Source organism: Euleptes europaea, chromosome 10 (genome assembly GCF_029931775.1).
Source record: "Euleptes europaea isolate rEulEur1 chromosome 10, rEulEur1.hap1, whole genome shotgun sequence".
Lineage (NCBI taxonomy): Eukaryota > Metazoa > Chordata > Lepidosauria > Squamata > Sphaerodactylidae > Euleptes > Euleptes europaea.
Window position 1 is genome coordinate 26,633,841 of NC_079321.1, and position 18,839 is coordinate 26,652,679.

Here is an 18,839-nt window from a genome sequence, read left to right on the forward strand (position 1 = left end):
GGTGCCCCTCCCCTCTTGGGTGAGCGTGGCGGTTCCTTCCCGCCCAAACCACCACGTGACCCGATGGGAGGGGCGCCCCCTCCTCCCTCAGTTCCTTTTTCGCCGCCGTGTGGTGTAGAAGTGTTCAATAAACCTCCTGCTTTTCGTGAGTTTTCGTCAGATACTTACCCAGTCTGAGGCAGTCCATCTGGCCTAGACTTAATTGCTTCTTAGTGCCGCCATGGCAGCTAAGCCGCCGTTTAAAAAGTGTTCCTCTTGTGGCTTAAAAATGCCCTGCTCTGATGAGCACGAGCTGTGCCTTCTTTGTCTGGGGGAGGGGCATTCTGTGCAGACTTGCGCCGTCTGCAAGAAGTTTACCAGCGCAGCCAGGAAGGACAGGGCGTTTCGGCTTAAGGCTGCCCTATGGGAAAAGTCTTTGGAGGCAACGGCAAAGCAAACCGCTTCTGTGCGCTCCACCCCGACCCGACCATCAGCTGATTTATCGGGGGCAGCGTCTGTCCATTCTGCGAAGAGCGCAGCCTCGGCCCCAGCAAAAAGTGCTGCGCCCGCTACAGGGGCAGTCGTTCAGGCCCCGACTGTCGAGCCGGAGGGCTCCTCGGTTCAAAGCACACTCCCCTGCTCAGCTAGGTCGATGCCTGCAGTTGCCTCGGTCCCGACCGGCGCTCCGCCCCCTGGCTCGGTTCCAGCTTTTGCAGTCCCTCCGCCCTCGGGCTCGAGCTCACGCCTGACGGCTGCAGACCAGAGGCCCCCTACCGCGGGCTCGTTGTCTGTGGGAAAGAGAAAGAGCTCTTCTGCTCCGCTAGAGCCTTCCTCCCCTAAGAGGCTGAAACATAAGGATAAATCTGATAAGAAAAAGAAAAGCTCTGCTGCTAAGGTGACACGGGCTATTACCCCCCCTCCTCCTAAAACCCCGTCAGTGGGGTCACCTGCTCATTCTATTTTTGGTCAGGATTTAATTTATCCCTCCCCTGAGGGTTTTGAATCCCGTTCAGTCTCTCCTGCGCCTAACCTGCACTGGCAGTGTTACCAGCAGCCACAACAAATGCTTATCTCTCCTGCTGACATCCCCAGTTGGATCGAGTTCTGCAGGACCAGAAACCTGGATATTTGTGGTCAGCCTGTCCAACGGGCACTGCCAGCCCACCTGGACCCTCCAATCCTTACACCTGAGTTCCAGCAGTATGTTGCTCCTTTAGATCCATACGATCCTATGGAGGGAACCTCGGCTATGAATACAGCATCGGATGCCACTCTTGATTTATCCCCAGATGATATGTCTGGTGACCAGGATAATGTCCCGCTTACTGAAGATTCTAGAATTAAGGATTCTGTTAAGGATTGCTGCAGCCCTGGACCTTGATGTAACCGCTGTGGATAACAAGCCAAAGGATAAAATCCTAAGTAGACTCCATGCTGGATCTGTGGATATGGTACTTTTTCCTGTATTAGAGGGCCTTCAAGATATCCAAGCCCCCATCTTTTCTAAACCTGCCTCTGCCCCTCCTACTACTAGAAGGGTGGATAACTCCTACAGAGTGAAGCCTGATTCATGCTCATTTTTATCTAACCATCCTCCTCCATCTTCCATTGTTACCGAGGAGATGCAGGCGAAGCATAAAATCGGCCACCAAGCCTCGCCCTCTGATAAAGAAAGTAAACGGCTTGGGGAGGAAAGTGTACTCCTCAGCAGCACTTAATTTTCGGATAGCCAATTTCCAGACCATCCTGGGTGGCTACCAGTTGTTCATGTGGGAAAAGATATCTTTGCATCTGGATGATATTCCAGAAGAGCCCAGGAAAGCCATTCAGCAAGTACAGGCCGAAGCCATGCGGGTCTCGCTACAGGAAATTGCAGCGGGAAAGCATGCTGCTGACACTTCGACACGTACGTTAGCGTCAGCCATCACGATTCGAAGACATTCATGGCTCAGGAACACTGCTCTCCCGATTGACACCAGGGCTAGAGTTGAGGATTTGCCCTTCGAGGGTGAGACTCTTTTTTCTTCATCTACCAACGATTTCCTGAAAGAAAAGAAGACAGACCGGCAGACGGCCAGATCATATGGAGTCCTCCCTGCTTCGACTACTACCAGGGATCGCTTCCAACCTCAGAGGAGGCAGAATTACTACCCATCGTACTACAGGCCTCCACAGCAGCAACAGCAACAGCAGCAGCAGCAACTGTATCCTCAGCAGCAGTACCAACCCCGAGGGAGTGGGAGGAGACCCAACTCTTTCGGAGGCAATAATAGCCGAGCTGCCTCTGCACCTCCCCCTCAGAAGGATATGCACCACCAAGGACGCAAGTTCTGACTCTCACATGTCCAGGAAGAAGACCTATTTTTCCTGGACAGATTACATAAGTACCTACCACAGTGGCAGGCTATTTGCCAAGATGAGTGGGTCCTCCAAATTGTTATGTTGGGTTACATGTTGGAGTTTAGAAGTTTGCCCCCATTGCGACCTCCTTCCGAGGCCAGTGATAACCCAATGGCAGAAGTTGCCTCTCAGTTAGAGGAGTTGCTCGCCAAAGGAGCGGTTCAATGTGTTTCCCCCTCTTCCCAAGAGTGGGGTTTTTACTCTAGGTTTTTTCTTATAGATAAAAAGGATGGAGGCCGCAGGCCTATTTTGGATCTCAGAGATTTGAATAAATTCCTCTTTGTTTCACGTTTCCGAATGGTGTCGCTTCCAAATGTTATGGAATTGTTAGCCCGAGAGGCGTGGTTTGTGGTGATGGACTTAAGAGACGCTTATTTCCATATTTCCATCCATCCTAGCCACAGAAAGTACCTGAGATTCAGAAAAGGGCCCAATATTTACGAATACACTGCCCTCCCTTTCGGGTTGGCCACTGCTCCCCAAGTCTTCACTAAGACTATAGCAGTGGTGATGGCTCATCTTAGGACACTGGGTTGTACTATTTTTCCCTATCTAGACGATTGGCTGATCGTAGCTGCGTCTCCCGACGTCCTAGAACGTCAGGTCGCATTGGTCTTATCCACCTGTTTCAGGTTGGGCCTTGCCATAAATTGGAAAAAGTCCCGCCTCATCCCTACCCAGAGAGTCTCTTTCATTGGGGGGCTCTTGGACTCCCGCCGAGCCCTGGGCCTCCTCCCAGTAGAGAGGGCTACCTCTATCAAGAAACTGGTTCGTTCCTTCCAAAGGGTGCGTTGGCAGACCGTCAGGTCTATCCAGAGGTTACTAGGGCTAATGGCCTCTACTACCGCTGTGGTCCTGAATGCTAGACTCCATATGAGACCACTGCAGTTGTGGTTTCTCAGTGTGTTCCGACCCATGCTGCATACCCCTTTCCACCATTTTTCGGTTCCCCGGGTTATACTTAAGTCTCTGGATTGGTGGTTAGTTGATGATCACCTGTTCAGTGGTATTCCCTTTGGATACTGGTCTCATGAAATGACCCTAACCACTGATGCTTCCCTACAGGGGTGGGGAGCCCATTGCAAAGGTCATGCTGTTCAGGGGTTGTGGACGGGGCCACAATCCTCCCTCCATATTAACATGTTAGAATTGGTCACTGTGCGTCTGGCCCTTACCTCTTTTTCAGATGTGATCTACGGTCGCAGAGTGCTCCTCCAGTCGGACAATATGAGTACCGTCTTTTACATCAACAAGCAAGGGGGCACTGGTTCCAGATCCCTTTGCGAAGAAGCCATCAGAGTGTGGGATGTGGCCATTTCTATGGGAGTCACCATCAGGGCGATCCATATCGCAGGGGTAGCAAATACGTGGGCGGACAGTCTCAGCAGGGACTATGTGACCAATCACGAATGGTCTATCCAGGACAAATACCTTGTGCCAATATTCGCAAGGTGGGGATTCCCAGAGGTGGACCTGTTCGCGACCCGGGAATCTACAAAGGCAACTCTTTTCTGTTCTCTAGCAGGGAACGACGATATCTCCCTAGGAGATGCATTCCAGATCAGCTGGTCCCACCGGTTCTTTTATGCCTTCCCCCCCTTCCCGCTATTACCCAGGGTGTTGAACAAGTTTGTGACAGACAACACCCGTTGTGTTCTTATTGCCCCCAGTTGGCCCAGACAAATCTGGTACCCGGAACTAGTCAGACTGGCCGGTCCCAATGTCATTTCCCTCCCGCAGGTCCCGGATCTTCTGGTGTGGGAGGGTATACAGCATCCAGACATACCCAGACTTCACCTAACAGCATGGCTGATCAGGGCACAAATCATACCTTAAGTAGTGGAGTTCAGGAGATCCTGTTACAAGCAAGGAAACCCTCCACCAGGGATTCTTACGCTAAGAAGTGGGCGCAGTTTCAGAACTGGGTGTTAGAAAGAGGCGCTCTACCCTTTCACTGCCCTTTGACATTAATTCTTGAATTTTTGCTTATGTTAGCACATAAAGGTTTAGCGGTATCTTCGGTGAAGGTGTTTCTGGCCGCGATATCCGCTTACCATGACCCTATCGAAGGTTCTACTGTTTTTTCTCACCCCTTATCAAAAAGGTTTATGAAGGGTTTGTTACATGTTTTTCCCCCGGTTCCGGTTTTAGTTCCCCAGTGGTCCCTCCAGTTGGTTCTTGTTAGAATGACAAGACCCCCCTTTGAACCTATGAGTAGGTGTCCTATTTCCCTCTTATCTAGGAAAGTGGCCTTCCTAGTGGCAGTTACATCAACCAGACGTGTAAGTGAATTGGCTGCTTTGAGGTCAGACCCACCCTTCCTGAAGGTTTTCCAGGAGAGGGTCGTCCTTCACCCCAGTTTGGAGTTTTTGCCTAAGGTGGTTTCCAAGTTTCATTTGGCACAACCAGTTACCTTACCTGTGTTTTTTCCTAATCCCTCATCAGTTGCGGAAAAAACCTTGCATACGTTAGATGTTAAGAGGGCTCTTCTTTATTATTTGGAGAGAACTAAGCATTTCAGAATAGATAAGTCATTGTTTATCTGTTATGCGGGTCCTAAAAAGGGAAAGGCTGCTTCTTCCCAGACATTATCTAGGTGGGTCGTGGCTGCTATCCGTTCGGCGTATGAAGCTTCGGGTGCTGAATGTCCACTGGTCGTTAGAGCACACTCCACAAGGGCCACAGGTGCATCAGCTGCTTTCCACAGGAGAGTCCCCCTCCTAGACATCTGCAAAGCAGCAACATGGTCGGATGCTGATACCTTCGTCCGCCACTATGCACTGGACCTGCAAGCGAGAAGAGAGGCTGATGTTGGAAAGGCAGTGCTGCAGTCACTATTCCAATAGTGCGCCTCCCACCTCCAGTATCGTGAGTAGCTCGCTAAAATCCCATATGTGGGGCTGCACTGAAGACTGACAATGAAAACAGAGTTACCTGTAACTGGTGTTCATTGAAGTCTTCGTGCAGACACACATCCCTCCCTCCATCCCCGCTGTGGCTCACTATTGTTTTTTCTTTCACTTTAGGAGTACACGGCGGCGCACAAGAACTGAGGGAGGAGGGGGCGCCCCTCCCATCGGGTCACGTGGTGGTTTGGGCGGGAAGGAACCGCCACGCTCACCCAAGAGGGGAGGGGCACCCCCTCTGTTACTAGGAGGCTAGAAAAATCTTCCACCGACAGGCTGGCCTGCGCCTGCGCAGTCCCGTATGTGTGTCTGCACGAAGACTTCAATGAACACCAGTTACAGGTAACTCTGTTTTTTTACTGCATACATTGTACATACATACATTGTACTTTGACAAGAGTTTTTATAGAAGTGTTAAAGACTTGATAATCTGCATTTATACATATTTTACTAGAAGTATATCAATAAAAAGACTTGCTTTTTAAAAGTAAGTAAAGTTGTTGAGTCCTGCTTACTCGATGATTGGCTGAATAAGATACCTTCACTTCTCAGTAAGTGATATATTCTAAGAGCCTGTCATCTGAACAGCACGACCCGCTTCAAGCTGAGCTGTTTTTCCTTTCATGCATTGGGGAAATATTTAAAATGTTCTACACAAGTGTATATATCTGATGTGTAAAGTAAACAGGCTGTTAACATACAGGATTTATTTCTTCGCTGTTTAAGGATGACAATTTCCAAATCTTGTTTGTGTGGGGTTTTTTTTGTTTGTTTGTTTTTAAACCCACTTCACCACTGGCAACTATCTGTTCAATCTACTTGTGGTCTCATGTCATGAAGGTTTCCTTGGTTTCTCCTCTCTTCTACAGTCCATGTTGCCAAAGGTGATTGCAATTTGATGGAAATTTAGAGGCAGCATATATTTCAAATCGCTGGTAGTTGTTAAACTTTACAGAGAATAGCAAGTGGGGAAAACAGAAATCTTTTGTAAATGGTTGTGGTTTTCTTCAGAGATCCCACACTGGGCTATGGACTTGCTGACTGTTCTTCCTGTTTCTCTTTATTATTGGCTCTGCTGTACAACTGAGATGAATATTTGGGAGGGAGGTGTCTTTGATTAATAATGAAGGAACTATTCTTTATGTTTGTGTTACTATTGAACTCAGGCTTTAGGTTTATTTTTCTATTTAAGGAAAACGAATGAGATTGGAGACTTTAGAATAGAGTTAACCTTTTTTTTTAGTCCCACATACATATGGAAGTGTGTGCAACAATGTTCTGAGAGCCTTTTAAAAATAGATCCTAGGAGAAACTGTGCTGGGCATGGGGGGCTGATCAGAGGTGGGGTACCACAGATTACCACCATACATCCCCTGCCACAGACTTTTCAAAATATGTTTGACTGTATAAGTATTGTTTCTCCAGTAAATGTGGGCTTGGAATTATATGTTTTCTGAAAGAATGTGTACTTTGGGCCTATATTGTCCTGGGATGCTCAGATCCAGATCACGTGAAGAACTCGGACGACTTTAAAATCCCCTCTAAAATTCATTTTTCAGGCTATATGTCTGTTGCATACTCTTATTTTATTCACAATTAAATGTACAAAAATTAATTGAAGCATTGTAAATGTTTTCTGTCAAACTTATGAAGTCAAACAGAATTACATTTTACTAGTTACTGCTTCATATACTTGTTTCCTATGTTTGTTCAAATGAGCTTTAATTATAGGGGGAAGTGGCTGTAAGGAAAGAATTCAGAAAAAGTGGCTCGGGGATGGGGGAATCGCCCCCAAATGTGTTGTGGACATCTTTTTTTTCTTAGAAAAAAGGGCTGTTTGTCTTACCATATTTACTAAAAAGAGAAAAATTGCACCAATTAATTCTGTTAAAACAATAATTATACCCATATGGATATTTATACAAGCCCTCTCATTTATAACTGACTTGGTCTCATGTAGATAAATGTTTCTTATGGTTCTGAGAACATTAGCTCTCCAAGAAAATCAATCACCATTGACACAGCACACAAGGAAACTGCTGTATTTATGCATTCAGGATGTCCTCGTGTGATTTATCATCTATACTAATTTACAAAGAAGGGCCCAGTTCAGAAATTATCTGTATACTGTACAGGAGATGGAACTTCTTAAGAAGGTTCCTGCAAGTATAAAATACTGCCTAGCAGTGCATTCCTAAAGAGAGTTACTCCAGTCTAAGCCCAGTAAAATGAATGGGCTTAGACTGGAGTAACTCTCCTTAAGAATGCACTGTAAGCCTTCAAGAGAAGGTCTATTACATGGTACTATTTTGTCTGTGGAACATGTATAAATTCCATTGGGGTAACAACAACTGAAACTCATCTATAAAAAAACCTGACGAGATTGCACTCTATAACTGTCTGATATGTTATAACAGACACCGTGTTGTCATAGATGCAAGGCATTTTATCCCAAAACACTCCCAAATGAAATGTCACTCAAACAAATTGCAGTGGTCTGTTGTGCAACCTTATGTTATGGGCATCAGTCCTCTCACAACCCGTAACAGTTCCTCCAATTCATTTTGCATGAACTCAGAGCTAGCGGAGAGGTAGGGATGCTAAGCCACAATTGTTATAATGGGAATAGGCGTGTGTGCTCTGTTCCCATGTTTTTGGTTGTACTCATTGTAGTTATTCCTACGTTGACCTTCTGGATCAACCTATTTCATCACCCTCTGCCAGTTGTACAAAGAACTATGTATCTAGGATGTAATGAAACATCTTCATTTTTAAATGGAAAACTGACCAGTTTAAATGGAATAAAGACCCAAGACTGGTCAAAGGAAAAGGGAAAGATGGATGATTATCTCAAAAGCTTGAAACACACTTAAAATGAAAAGGAAAAAAAACTGGCAAGGAAGGGGAAAAAGCTGTGACCAATCTTGAGTTTCTTTACTAACATTTATGGTTCACAGATTCTTTACTATATTACTTCACAGACCATATACCTGCATAGATTATTTATGTAATCTGAAAACCCACCTAAACTGAGGAGGAGGGGAGGGCATAAGGTTTGTGGTTTCCATTTGACTCACCATTACACACTAATGCCTATCACTGATGGCCTAACTACATTCTCAGACTGGTGCAGCGGCAGGCAAATTGCACATGTAGAAACTATGCTGCTGACTTCCTAATAATTCATAACCAACAGGACTATCCAAAGACAAGGTGGCCCCATTAGTAATGACAGGCACTCTCATTAGGGATGTGTGCTTTTAAAAGTTCATTTTAATTTCATTTCAGTATTTCAGAAAGGGTACAATTACAGTTATCCCCTAAATTTCCATATGGGGACTATATTTGGGGTAATTCTTTTCAGGTTTTGGAATATTGGGCATCGGTACACCTGGCCTCTGTGTGGTGGCCATTGAAAACATGTGATAGTAGACCTGGCATCCAAAGGCCAAGTCTTATCACCCATTGAAAATAATGTTTAAAGAGCTATGGCAGCATCGACGATTCAGCAGCCCAGCCTCAGCACTCTCCCTCTCTTCTCCCCCCACTCTGCTCCTGCTGCCTTCAAGGGAGAGTGGGATTCTGCTGTCGGTCTGGCTGCTGCAAGGAGACTCCAGTTGGCTCACCTTCCTTTCCCTACCAACTGGTAAGCTCCCTGAAGCCACCAAAACACTCCCAAAATATCAGGAGATGAATGTTCAGCGAGCCTGAAATTTCAAGAGCGTTTTGGGTTGTTTCAGCTATTTCCAAGCCGAAACAAAACAGAAAATTTTGGGCATTGTGAATTCGGCTCGTGAGTATCCAAATACACACCCCTAACACCTTACTACTGGAATTATCATAGCGTACAGCAGAACCATCCAACTTGCAGTTTTTAACAACACCAAAAACATGCAGACAAATAACCACTTGCCCTTTTGGAAAAGTCAAAACCAGTGATTGCAGCAGACATGTTTTGCTGGGGTAGAGTGGCAATTTGGTCTTCACTGTCAAAGCTTAATGACAAATTTTGAAGATTATTGAACACACTGTGTGCCTCCATCAATAGTTCATCACATAAATGCAAACTTTGCAACACTCTGCTACCCATGTTTAACCATTTTTTAAGTACTTCAGGGGTGGAAAAGGGGGATCTGTCAAGATTTCCCCCCCCCTTTATTTCCGAGTGATAGAGTTAAATACACGACAACCATCAAGTCTTTATCTGGCATCTTGTAATGGATGTTGATGGCTGGATCAATGGTATGGACCTCCACACTCTAAGCATAGTTTTGAAATTTATCTTCTGTCCCAGTTTTCCAACACCATTATTTATTTTGCAGTGAATTAAAGTGTATTTGTTTAAATATGGAATTTACGTTATTATTTAATGAGTTCATGTTTTAATTTTCCACGGGACTTTTTTCTGTTTCAATTAAAGTTTGTTTAGTTAAAATGGTAAGGTCTGTGTATCTTCCAGTGACTTCGTTTGAGGAGGAAGTTTTGCTTTGTTTTAGGCTATTTGAAACAGCACAGTAGTAGTATCTGTTTCCCTTTTCTAACACCATTTGGATGTCTGTTATCAGGAGATGAAGCCATTTAAAGTGAATGAGCCATTCATACTTGACAGATCCTCCGAGTGTTTTTTGTTTTTGTTTTGTTTCTTTCTTTGTTTTTGGTGTTTCAGCTTGGCAACTATTTGTTTAGAGTTTAAAAGGCAAAGCTTGAACTGGTCTGAGAATCTCCCCTCCCTGCTTTTTAAATGCCACCTTTGCTAGCTCTCCGCAAGGCTTCTCTCTACATCTAATTGGTCTCCAGGCACTTTGTGCATCCAAAAAGATTCTCGGGCAGTCATTGCATTCCTCTCATCCCTTACCCACTGAAATGTCAAGATTACTGTATCTCTGACAACTTTCCTCAACCCCCAGCATCTCTCCTCTAATGGCGACCCGCTGTGACTCCCCTGGGGCTCATGCTCTTGTCCCATTACTCTTTTGTGTACCAGTGGGAGCTTTATCTGTGGCACTTGTTCTCTATTCATTGTTATTCCATACCAGCTAGGCTGGGCTCACCAATTTCTGGCTATGAGATTTCTATTACAGGATGCACCTGTATAGAACTCTTGGAGAACAGTGCAGTCAGCTATGCCTCTTAAGCCATGCAAGTTCTGACTGTGATCCTATACTATATAGCAGGCAAGCATTATGTGGTTCAAAATCTTCCTGTAATGCAATCTGGTCAGAGAAGATCCCACTGCTATGTATTCAGCTGGAGGGAAGTTTGTGCAGGCATAGTATAAGGTATAGTGCGCTTTGTACTAATGCTGGAGTGTCACACTCAATCGTTACGAGGGTTGGACATGACATAAATATCGCTTGATCGGGCCAGGCCATGCCTCGCCAGCCCAGATCGGGACTGGAGGGGGGTGGCCACCTCAGCTGGCTCGTGGGCCAGATAAGAGCCCTCAAGTGCCTGGATCCAGCCCGCAGGCCTTATGTTTGACTCCCCCGAGCTAGTGGCTGTGCTGAGACCCCAGAGCCTTCCTGTGTTTTGCATGGCAGCTTTAGACTTGTGAGCCAATGCAGAAGGAGAACTCCTACTATGGAGAATGTTGGGTATTAACATCTGTTTTTGGTTCTCCAGCAGTCATTAGACTTATTCCTTAAATTATCACATCATCACTGAGGTACAACTTACTTACCTGCATCATTTGTAGGTCGCTTTTCTCATTGAGACTCAAGGTGCATTACACATAAACTACTCTTGTGTTCTCCACAAAATTCTGGCTCTACACTATTCAACCAGAATTGTTCAAATGTAATAGTTAATAATTTGATCTTATGAAGCTTGAATGGAAGAAGTTCACAGGACGTCTCACCTCCCTTCTCCCCATACTAGGCCAAAAGCTGATCCTGATGTTCAGGGGGGGTTGTCAGCACAGAATGGGGTTGCAGCACGGGGGGATGCATCTTGGGAGCAAATCAAAAGAAAGGACCTGCCTGAACAAAGCAAGAACTCACATTAGAGAGTGTCTGTCTGCCTGGAGACTTCTGGTGATTCCCCATTCTTATTGCATTATATGAAATGTTTTAAGCTGTTTCAGAGTGTTGTTAGCTACTCTGAAACTGAGGAAAGGGCGGCCTATAAATTGAATCAATCCATTAACTCATTCCTATCACAGTTCACAGGCTATAACTCAGTAGCTCTAAGCTGCTTTGCTGAATCTATGGCTGCCGAGCCAGCGTGATGTAGTGGTTAAGAGTGGCAGACTGTAATCTGGAGAACTGGGTTTGATTCCCCATTCCTCCACATAAGCGGCAGACTAATCTGGTTACCCGGGTTGGTTTCCCACTCCTACACATGAAGCCAGCTGGATGGCCTTGGGCTAGTCACAGTTCTTTTAGAGCTCTCTCAGCCTCACCTACCTCACAAGGTGTCTGTGGAGAGAGGAAGGGAAGGAGATTTTAAGCTGGTGTGATTCTCCTTAAAAGATAGAGAAAATTGGCATATAAAAACCAACTCTCCTTCTCTTTCTCCTCTTCCTCCTCCTCCTCCTCCTTCTGATATTTTCACCCTCTTCACTTGTAGTGATGGCTTGTAAAATTATTAATTGATTGCTGCTTTCCTTATCATAGGTAAGATTTTTTAAATTAATAGCGCATAAAAAGCACAGGGTAGTTAATACAGATGTGGGAAGCCTGCAGGAAACAGCCCATTTCACATTATCCTGCTTCTTCTTTCTCATAATGTTCATAACTTATGCCAGGGGTCGGCAAACTCATTAGTCAAAAAGAGCCAAATATTAACAGTACGATTGAGATTTCTTTTGAGAGCCAAATTTCTTAAAGTTAAACTATATAGGTAGGTACACCGTTTATTAACTTAATAAACTTTAATTAAAGTTTTAAGTCTTAATTAAACTATAGGTACACTGAATTAAACTTGATATCATACTTAATAGTGATCTTATTTATTGATAAAAATTAAATTGTAAGTCCCTGCCATTTCCCCCTCCCTGTCCGGAGTCCTCGTCTGGAGGCCTGGTCTACCGCTATAAAAGCCTATTGGTAGACCTGGCCTCCGGCTGAGTCCCATTGGGAGGCCAGGTCTACCCATTGGCTTTCTTGGCAGTAGACCTGGCCTCCGGAGGCCCATAGAAACCAATTGGTAGACCTGGCCTCTGAAGGGGGACTTTTTCCCCTCCTCGGAGTCCAGGTCTACCGCCAAGAAAGCCAGTGGGTAGACATGGCCTCCAAATGGGACTCAGCCAGAGGCCAGGTCTACCAAAGGAAGCTCGCCCTGCCCAACAGCTGATAGGCGGGGGGGCAGGAACCGCTGAGCCGCCCGCCCAGCAATCGTGCGGCTAGAGGGGAGGGGAGGCTTTAGCCTCCCAACCATTGAGGGCAAGGGAAAGGGGGACCCGGCCATTCTCCACGGTGGGGCGGGGAGAGAAACAGCACGCCCGCTCTCTCTCTCAGGCGCGCCGGCTCCACAGCCCGGCTGCCGGCGCAAGAGCAGGGGCTCCGAACCAAGTTCGGAGAGCTGCACTCAACGGGCCAAAGAGCCGCATGTGGCTCGGGAGCCGCAATGTGCAGACCCCTGACTTATACTGTTGCTTTTGTGTTACAGCCAGATTTCAGTGCTGTCAATCAGCATGAGGGATGTGTCGGCAGTTGAGTTTAGCATCTTCCGTGGCATTATTTCATCTTGTTTTGATAATGCATAGAACACATTGGCTAATCCAGTATAGCGGATAATTATACATTATCGGGGGATATTTGTGGGGGGCTGCATTGATTAGCATTTAATTAAATGTCTGGGACCTATCTTCCGGACCACCTCTTCTGGTATACCCCCCGAAGGACATTAAGATCGTCCAATGAGAATTTACTGGTGGTCCCTGGACCTAAGAGCATGTGGCTGTCTTCAACAAGAGCCAGGGCTTTTTTGGCCCTGGCTCCGGCCTGGTGGAATGCTCTGCCTGGTAACATCAGGGCCCTGCGGGATCTGAAAGTGTCCACAGGGCCTGCAAGACAGAGCTCTTCCACCAGGCCTACAACTGAGGACAGCCGCGTATATCAGCTTTACTGGCCTCCTCCCACTTCCGTCCCTTGAATGGGAATAATGCAGATTGAAGGATTGCTACCTGTATGGCGCCCACAGTTTATTTAGGATTTTATGCGCCATTATGTTGGGGTTTTAGAGTTTTATTAAGTTTTGCTTTGTTTTAGGCTATTTGAAACAGCACAGTAGTAGTATCTGTTTCCCTTTTCTAACACCATTTGGATGTCTGTTATCAGGAGATGAAACCATTTAAAGTGAATAAGCCATTCACACTTGACAGATCCTCCAAATGTTTTTTTTGTTTTTGTTTGGTTGTTACCCACCCTGAGTCAGCTTATAAGTCTAATAAATAAATAAATAAAATGTGTGCAGGACGCTGCAATCTAATGAAATGTGGTTTGTGAGGAAAATATCAATCTTGGTTTGTGTGAAGGGCAAAGGGATCAGCATCTGATGAAGGTTTCCTTTTCTTGCTCTGTGTTCCAGTCCTGTTACAGCTGGCCTGTGAAGCATTACCAAATGACATGACCTTGTCTCTGGCTTACCTTCTTGCCTTGCCACAGGTATGTACACAGCTGAGGCAAATCTTCAGCAGGCTGACCCACACCTTTCGGTTTAGAACAGACCTAGCAAGTGCTCTAAGCTACCAGTATTACAGCAGCATACAATGAGCAATAAAACCATCCTTTCCAAAGCAGGTGAAATCATAAATGTAGTTCAGGGCAGAGGTTATCGCTCTGAATCCATGTAATTCACTTGAGATCGCCAATAAATCAAACTGAAAATAGTATTACGGAATCTGAGTACCTCAACAAGAAATCCTTTGTACAGGACATGAGGAGTTGTCTTCTACAGACTCAGACCAGTGGTCTGTGTAGCACTCTAGAAATATTTTTCAGGGTCTCAGTTTTTCCAAGATACACTACCTGATATCCTTAAATTAAAGAGGTTGAGATGGATCCAACAGAGAGCCAGCAGAAGGTGTTTGCCAATATAGATTTTTTTAGCACCTCCAGAGCTGGTGGAGGTCATGGAACATGCATAGACAAAATGCCACCTGATGGGGGAGGGTGCAGTGAAGAGGGGAAGCTTGTCGAAATCTCACCTTGCTCTTCCGATAACAAAAGTGTTGCTTGTGGAGGAGAGGGCAGGTGACAATTTCACCAAGTTTTCCTTCCTCACTGCAGGCCTCTGAGCCAACCAGTAATTGACTTCATGTCTCATTGGCTTCAACCTATGGAGCAGATTTATCAATTGCAGACCCAATATATTGAGGCCCTTTGTGTGCAGCCGCTGTGAAGGAGCACTTGCAGGATACCCTTACCAGTTACTGAGTATGAGAAACTCATTTATCGGGAGGCCAGTAGGGGATAAGCAGGCTGGGGTAAACTGCCAGGTGTTGTAAGGTAGCAGAACGCCACATGTGCTGTATATCAGGGACTCAGGTCCATGGTGCACGGCTATTTCTACCTGGTTCTCAGTGCGCTTGGCTGAGTGTAGGGATACCAGACCATGATCTCTGTACATAGACAGGCTAGGAGTAGATAATACCCTTTGTTTTTATTTCTGTATTTCTAATCATGATGCATACCTATTCTCTCCAGGATCAGAGGAGCATGTCTATTAATACATTAGGTACTGTGGAACACAGGCAGGATAATGCTGCCACAGCCGTCTTGTTTGTGGGCTTCCTAGAAGCATCTGGTTGGCCACTGTGTGAACAGACTCCTGGACTTGATGGACCTTGGTCTGATCCAGCATGACCTCTCTTATGTTCTTATGAAAGCATTCCAAGATGTGGTATGGTGTATAGCGTTTCATAGCTGGACCAGGGAAACCCAGATTTAAATCACTGAACCATGAAACTCAGTGACTTTGGATTAGTCAGATCTCTGCTTACTGTCATAGGGTGAACAGGAATGCCAAAAAAGGGAGGGTGCAGGAAATGAGAGGACCAATATCTACTGCTGGACCTACCTGAAGGAAAGGAGGGATATAAATATTATATCTTCTAAATAGGTGGCTTTAAAATGTATACAGATATGTATGGTGCTGCTTTGCACAGAATATATTCTTTGGCACCATTTTCTCCCTAATCATTCTGTAGCAGCTACTAAAAAGATGGTGTGCTTGCAATGGTAATGATCTTTTAGCTAAACTAATTCTGTCCAATTTCCTCCTAGGTGGTGGATGCCAACAAGTGCTTTGAAAAGCAACCCCCTTCTGCGTTATCTCTCCAGCTGGCAAGTTATTACTATAGCCTGCAGATTTATGCTTGTTTGGCGCCATGCTTCAAGGACAAATGCCATCCGCTCTACAGGGTTAGTTTTTAATTTATTTATTTTTTAAAAAATATCTATTAGTTTGCAACAAAAAGGCTGTTCTGTTACTCCAGTTCAGGGCATGTCTGACTTATTCCGGTCAAGTTGCATATTGTGATTTAATCTAGCGATGTATAAAGTGACAACTGCTTTAATGCAGTGTGGCCAAAATAGATAAATGTTTTTTAATGACTATTGCTTAGGCTATTGTTTGAAAAGAGCAGTTTCCCATTTTGGTAAACATTAGATACAGCATGTAGTGTTAGTATGCAATATTTAAAAATCAGCCAGAGGATTGGAAGGTAGACTTTTTGAAACGAGAGTTTCAAAGGGTATCTGGGAAAATAGAAATCTGTCAACCTAGTCTCAATATTAGTAGAAAAGGCTTAATAAAGCTGGGAATTGTTAACCAAATACAGGAATAAACTTTCAAAGCAAAACAGCGTGGCAATTACAAAAAAAGGACTGCCTTCCCAATATTTTAGAATTCCCTTTGATTGTCAACAATCATATAGATAGGGATGGTCTTGTAGATACTGGGTAATGTTCAGGGAAACCCACTTGTGAAACGGGACTTTCCTGCTCCCCTTGGCACCCTTCCTCAGCACCCTGAGCCCGTCAAAGTTCTGTTCCCAGAGAGGAGGGTCATTTTACTCTCAGGAAATGTCTAGAGGGGAGTGAGTGTAAGCAGAACCAGGGAGAATTGGTAGAAATTGCTCTCCCCCTTACAGAATAGGAGGCAGAGTACAGGAGTGAATAGTCTTCATCCTGAAGATGTAGTAAATGATGCAATCCCACAACACACTGTAGTGGAACTGGGAATTTTTAACGTTCCTAACAGTTCTGAAGAGTTGTTGCTTGTGGATGTTCAAGAATATCTGGGCCACTTACCTGGACCTTCAAGAATATCTGGTACACGCTTCTTCAGTAGTTTCCTCCATTTTCTTTGCCCTACATCCTGCCCACCCCTCCAATTGTTTTTTGTTTCCTTTTTCCTACATTATGGTTACTCTTCTCAACTCTTTCTATGAAGAGGTTTCATGGCAAATTTATTCGGCCTTGGACTAACGCTCCCAGATAACTCAGAGTTAAAGAGGGCAACAAAGTTGCTCTCAGGTGAAAATCCAAGGGTTTCTGTTGACGCTGCTACATTTTGTGCCACCACGTTCAAAATTAGGAGCAAATTGTTGAGATTACCTGCCTTATTATCTATGTATATACAGTGAGGGAAAAAAGTATTTGATCCCCTGCTGAATTTGTCCATTTGCCCTCTGATGAAGAAATGACCAGTCCATAATTTTAATGGTAGGTCTGTTGTAGCTGTGAGAGACAGAATAACAACAGGAAAACCCCCAGAAACCCAGAAGACAAAAGTCAGAGATTGATGTGCATTATAATGAGTGAAATTCATCCCTTTGCAAAAGATGACTTAGTACTTGGTGGCAAAACCCTTGTTGGCAATTACAGAGGTCAGACGTTTCTTGTAGGTGGCCACCAGGTTTGCACACCTGCCATAGAATGTGGTTTTTTCCCCCTGTATAATATCTAATTGACAAATCTCAGTCGAACAAAATGCAAAGATGCATGACACATGCTGGTGCCTTATATAGTATCTGTCTACTCAGACTGGCAGCAGCTCTCCAGGGTTTTAGGTAGAGGGATGTTTTTTTGCGTCACCTACAACCTCATCCCTTTAACTGGAGATGCAAGGGATTAAACCTGGGACTTTCTGCATGCCAAGCAGATGCCTTGGCCAAGTAGTATGATGCAACATGATGATCTTCAGAGTATCCCAATTGGGCTATCATGTTTTTAAATGATACTTAATCAATGTGCCCAAGTCCTGTTCCGCTTTCATCTGCACTTGCAGGTTCTCTGACGGTTCATTCAAAGTTAGAAATTGGCAAACAAAATATTTCTAAATATAAGAATTCTCTGATGTGTTCCAAATACCTGAAAAGAGAGTTCAGGTGTGTCTGGTTTCTAAGAATACAAAGTCCTCACGCTTTGAAGAGGAAATCATGAATATGTCCCCAAACCCTTTTCTACTTGGTAACCATGCCATTACCGAAAGTGACCTTTTTGTTTGGTGTACAGTGCTGTGAAAGCAAGAAAGCCTATGGCAGGTATAAGAACATTACTGTGGAATCGATAAAATCCTAGACCTAGAGTTGGTGTTGAAAAAAGAGGTAAATCCTGTGTGGAGCCAGTGTGGTGTAGTGGTTAAGAGCAGTGGACTCTGATCTGGAGAACCAGGTTTGATTCCCCACTCCTCCACATGAGCGGCGGAGTCTAATCTGGTGAACTGGATTTGTTTCCCCGCTCCTACACATGAAGCCAGCTGGGTGACCTTGGGCTAGCCACACTCTCTCAGCCCCACCTACCTCACAGGGTGTCTGTTGTGGGGAGGAGAAGGGAAGGTGATTGTAAGCCGGTTTGATTCTTCCTTAAGAGCTAGAGAAAGTCAGCATATAAAAACCAGCTCTTCTGCTTCTTCTTCTGTGAGTGATAGAGAGGATGAGCTCCACATTAAAGGTATTAGACCTGAAGGAGAATTCAGACTCAACAACTTTTGGTTGGCTGGTTTTTCTGTGTGGGTAGAAGAGCACTAGCCAGAGTATTGTCGAAGGCTTTCACGGTCAGAGTTCATTGGTTCTTGTAGGTTATCCGGGCTGTGTGACCAAGACCACAGTCACACAGCCCGGATAACCTACAAGAACCAATAGCCAGAGTATGTTCTGGAAGATTGGTTGCTCAGCTAGCATCATAATGCAACATGTACATAGGTGAGCTGCCTGGGCACCCAGATTTGAACAGAGGTATTTAATAAAACTTCTTTACGCCAAAGGAAGACATTCTAAAATGCTTCGCTAATAAGGTCACACACTATAGCAGTTTCCCAGGACTGTTCAGTGAAGATCCTAACTGCCTTAACCTCATCACTGGTGAACTGTTAAAGGCTATCAACTGTCACTGGAGATTCCTGTTCAGACTGATTGCCAAGAGAGGCAATTAAAAGTTGGTCAGCCCCCAGTATAGACAAGAACTATTGTTGCACTCTCAAACCAAGCTAGAAGTTTCAATGCTGTACTCTCTGTTAGATAGGTTCATTAATGAGAGAGACTGGAAAAATCATGGTCACAGAATAACGCATGAATTGTATCCAGGAGGGATCTGTCAAACTGGGTCA

At 45.0% G+C, this 18,839-nt stretch overlaps 1 protein-coding gene across 1 annotated transcript in view; it reads left to right on the plus strand.

Moving 5' to 3' along the window:
* The window catches only part of NBAS (NBAS subunit of NRZ tethering complex), a 192,811-nt gene that overhangs the window by 110,839 nt on the left and 63,133 nt on the right, over positions 1–18,839 (plus strand). The window contains exons 39-40 of the mRNA XM_056856460.1: positions 13,815–13,891; positions 15,512–15,649. Of these exons, the coding sequence (XP_056712438.1) occupies positions 13,815–13,891; positions 15,512–15,649 (215 nt within the window). The remainder of the gene's footprint in view (positions 1–13,814; positions 13,892–15,511; positions 15,650–18,839) is intronic.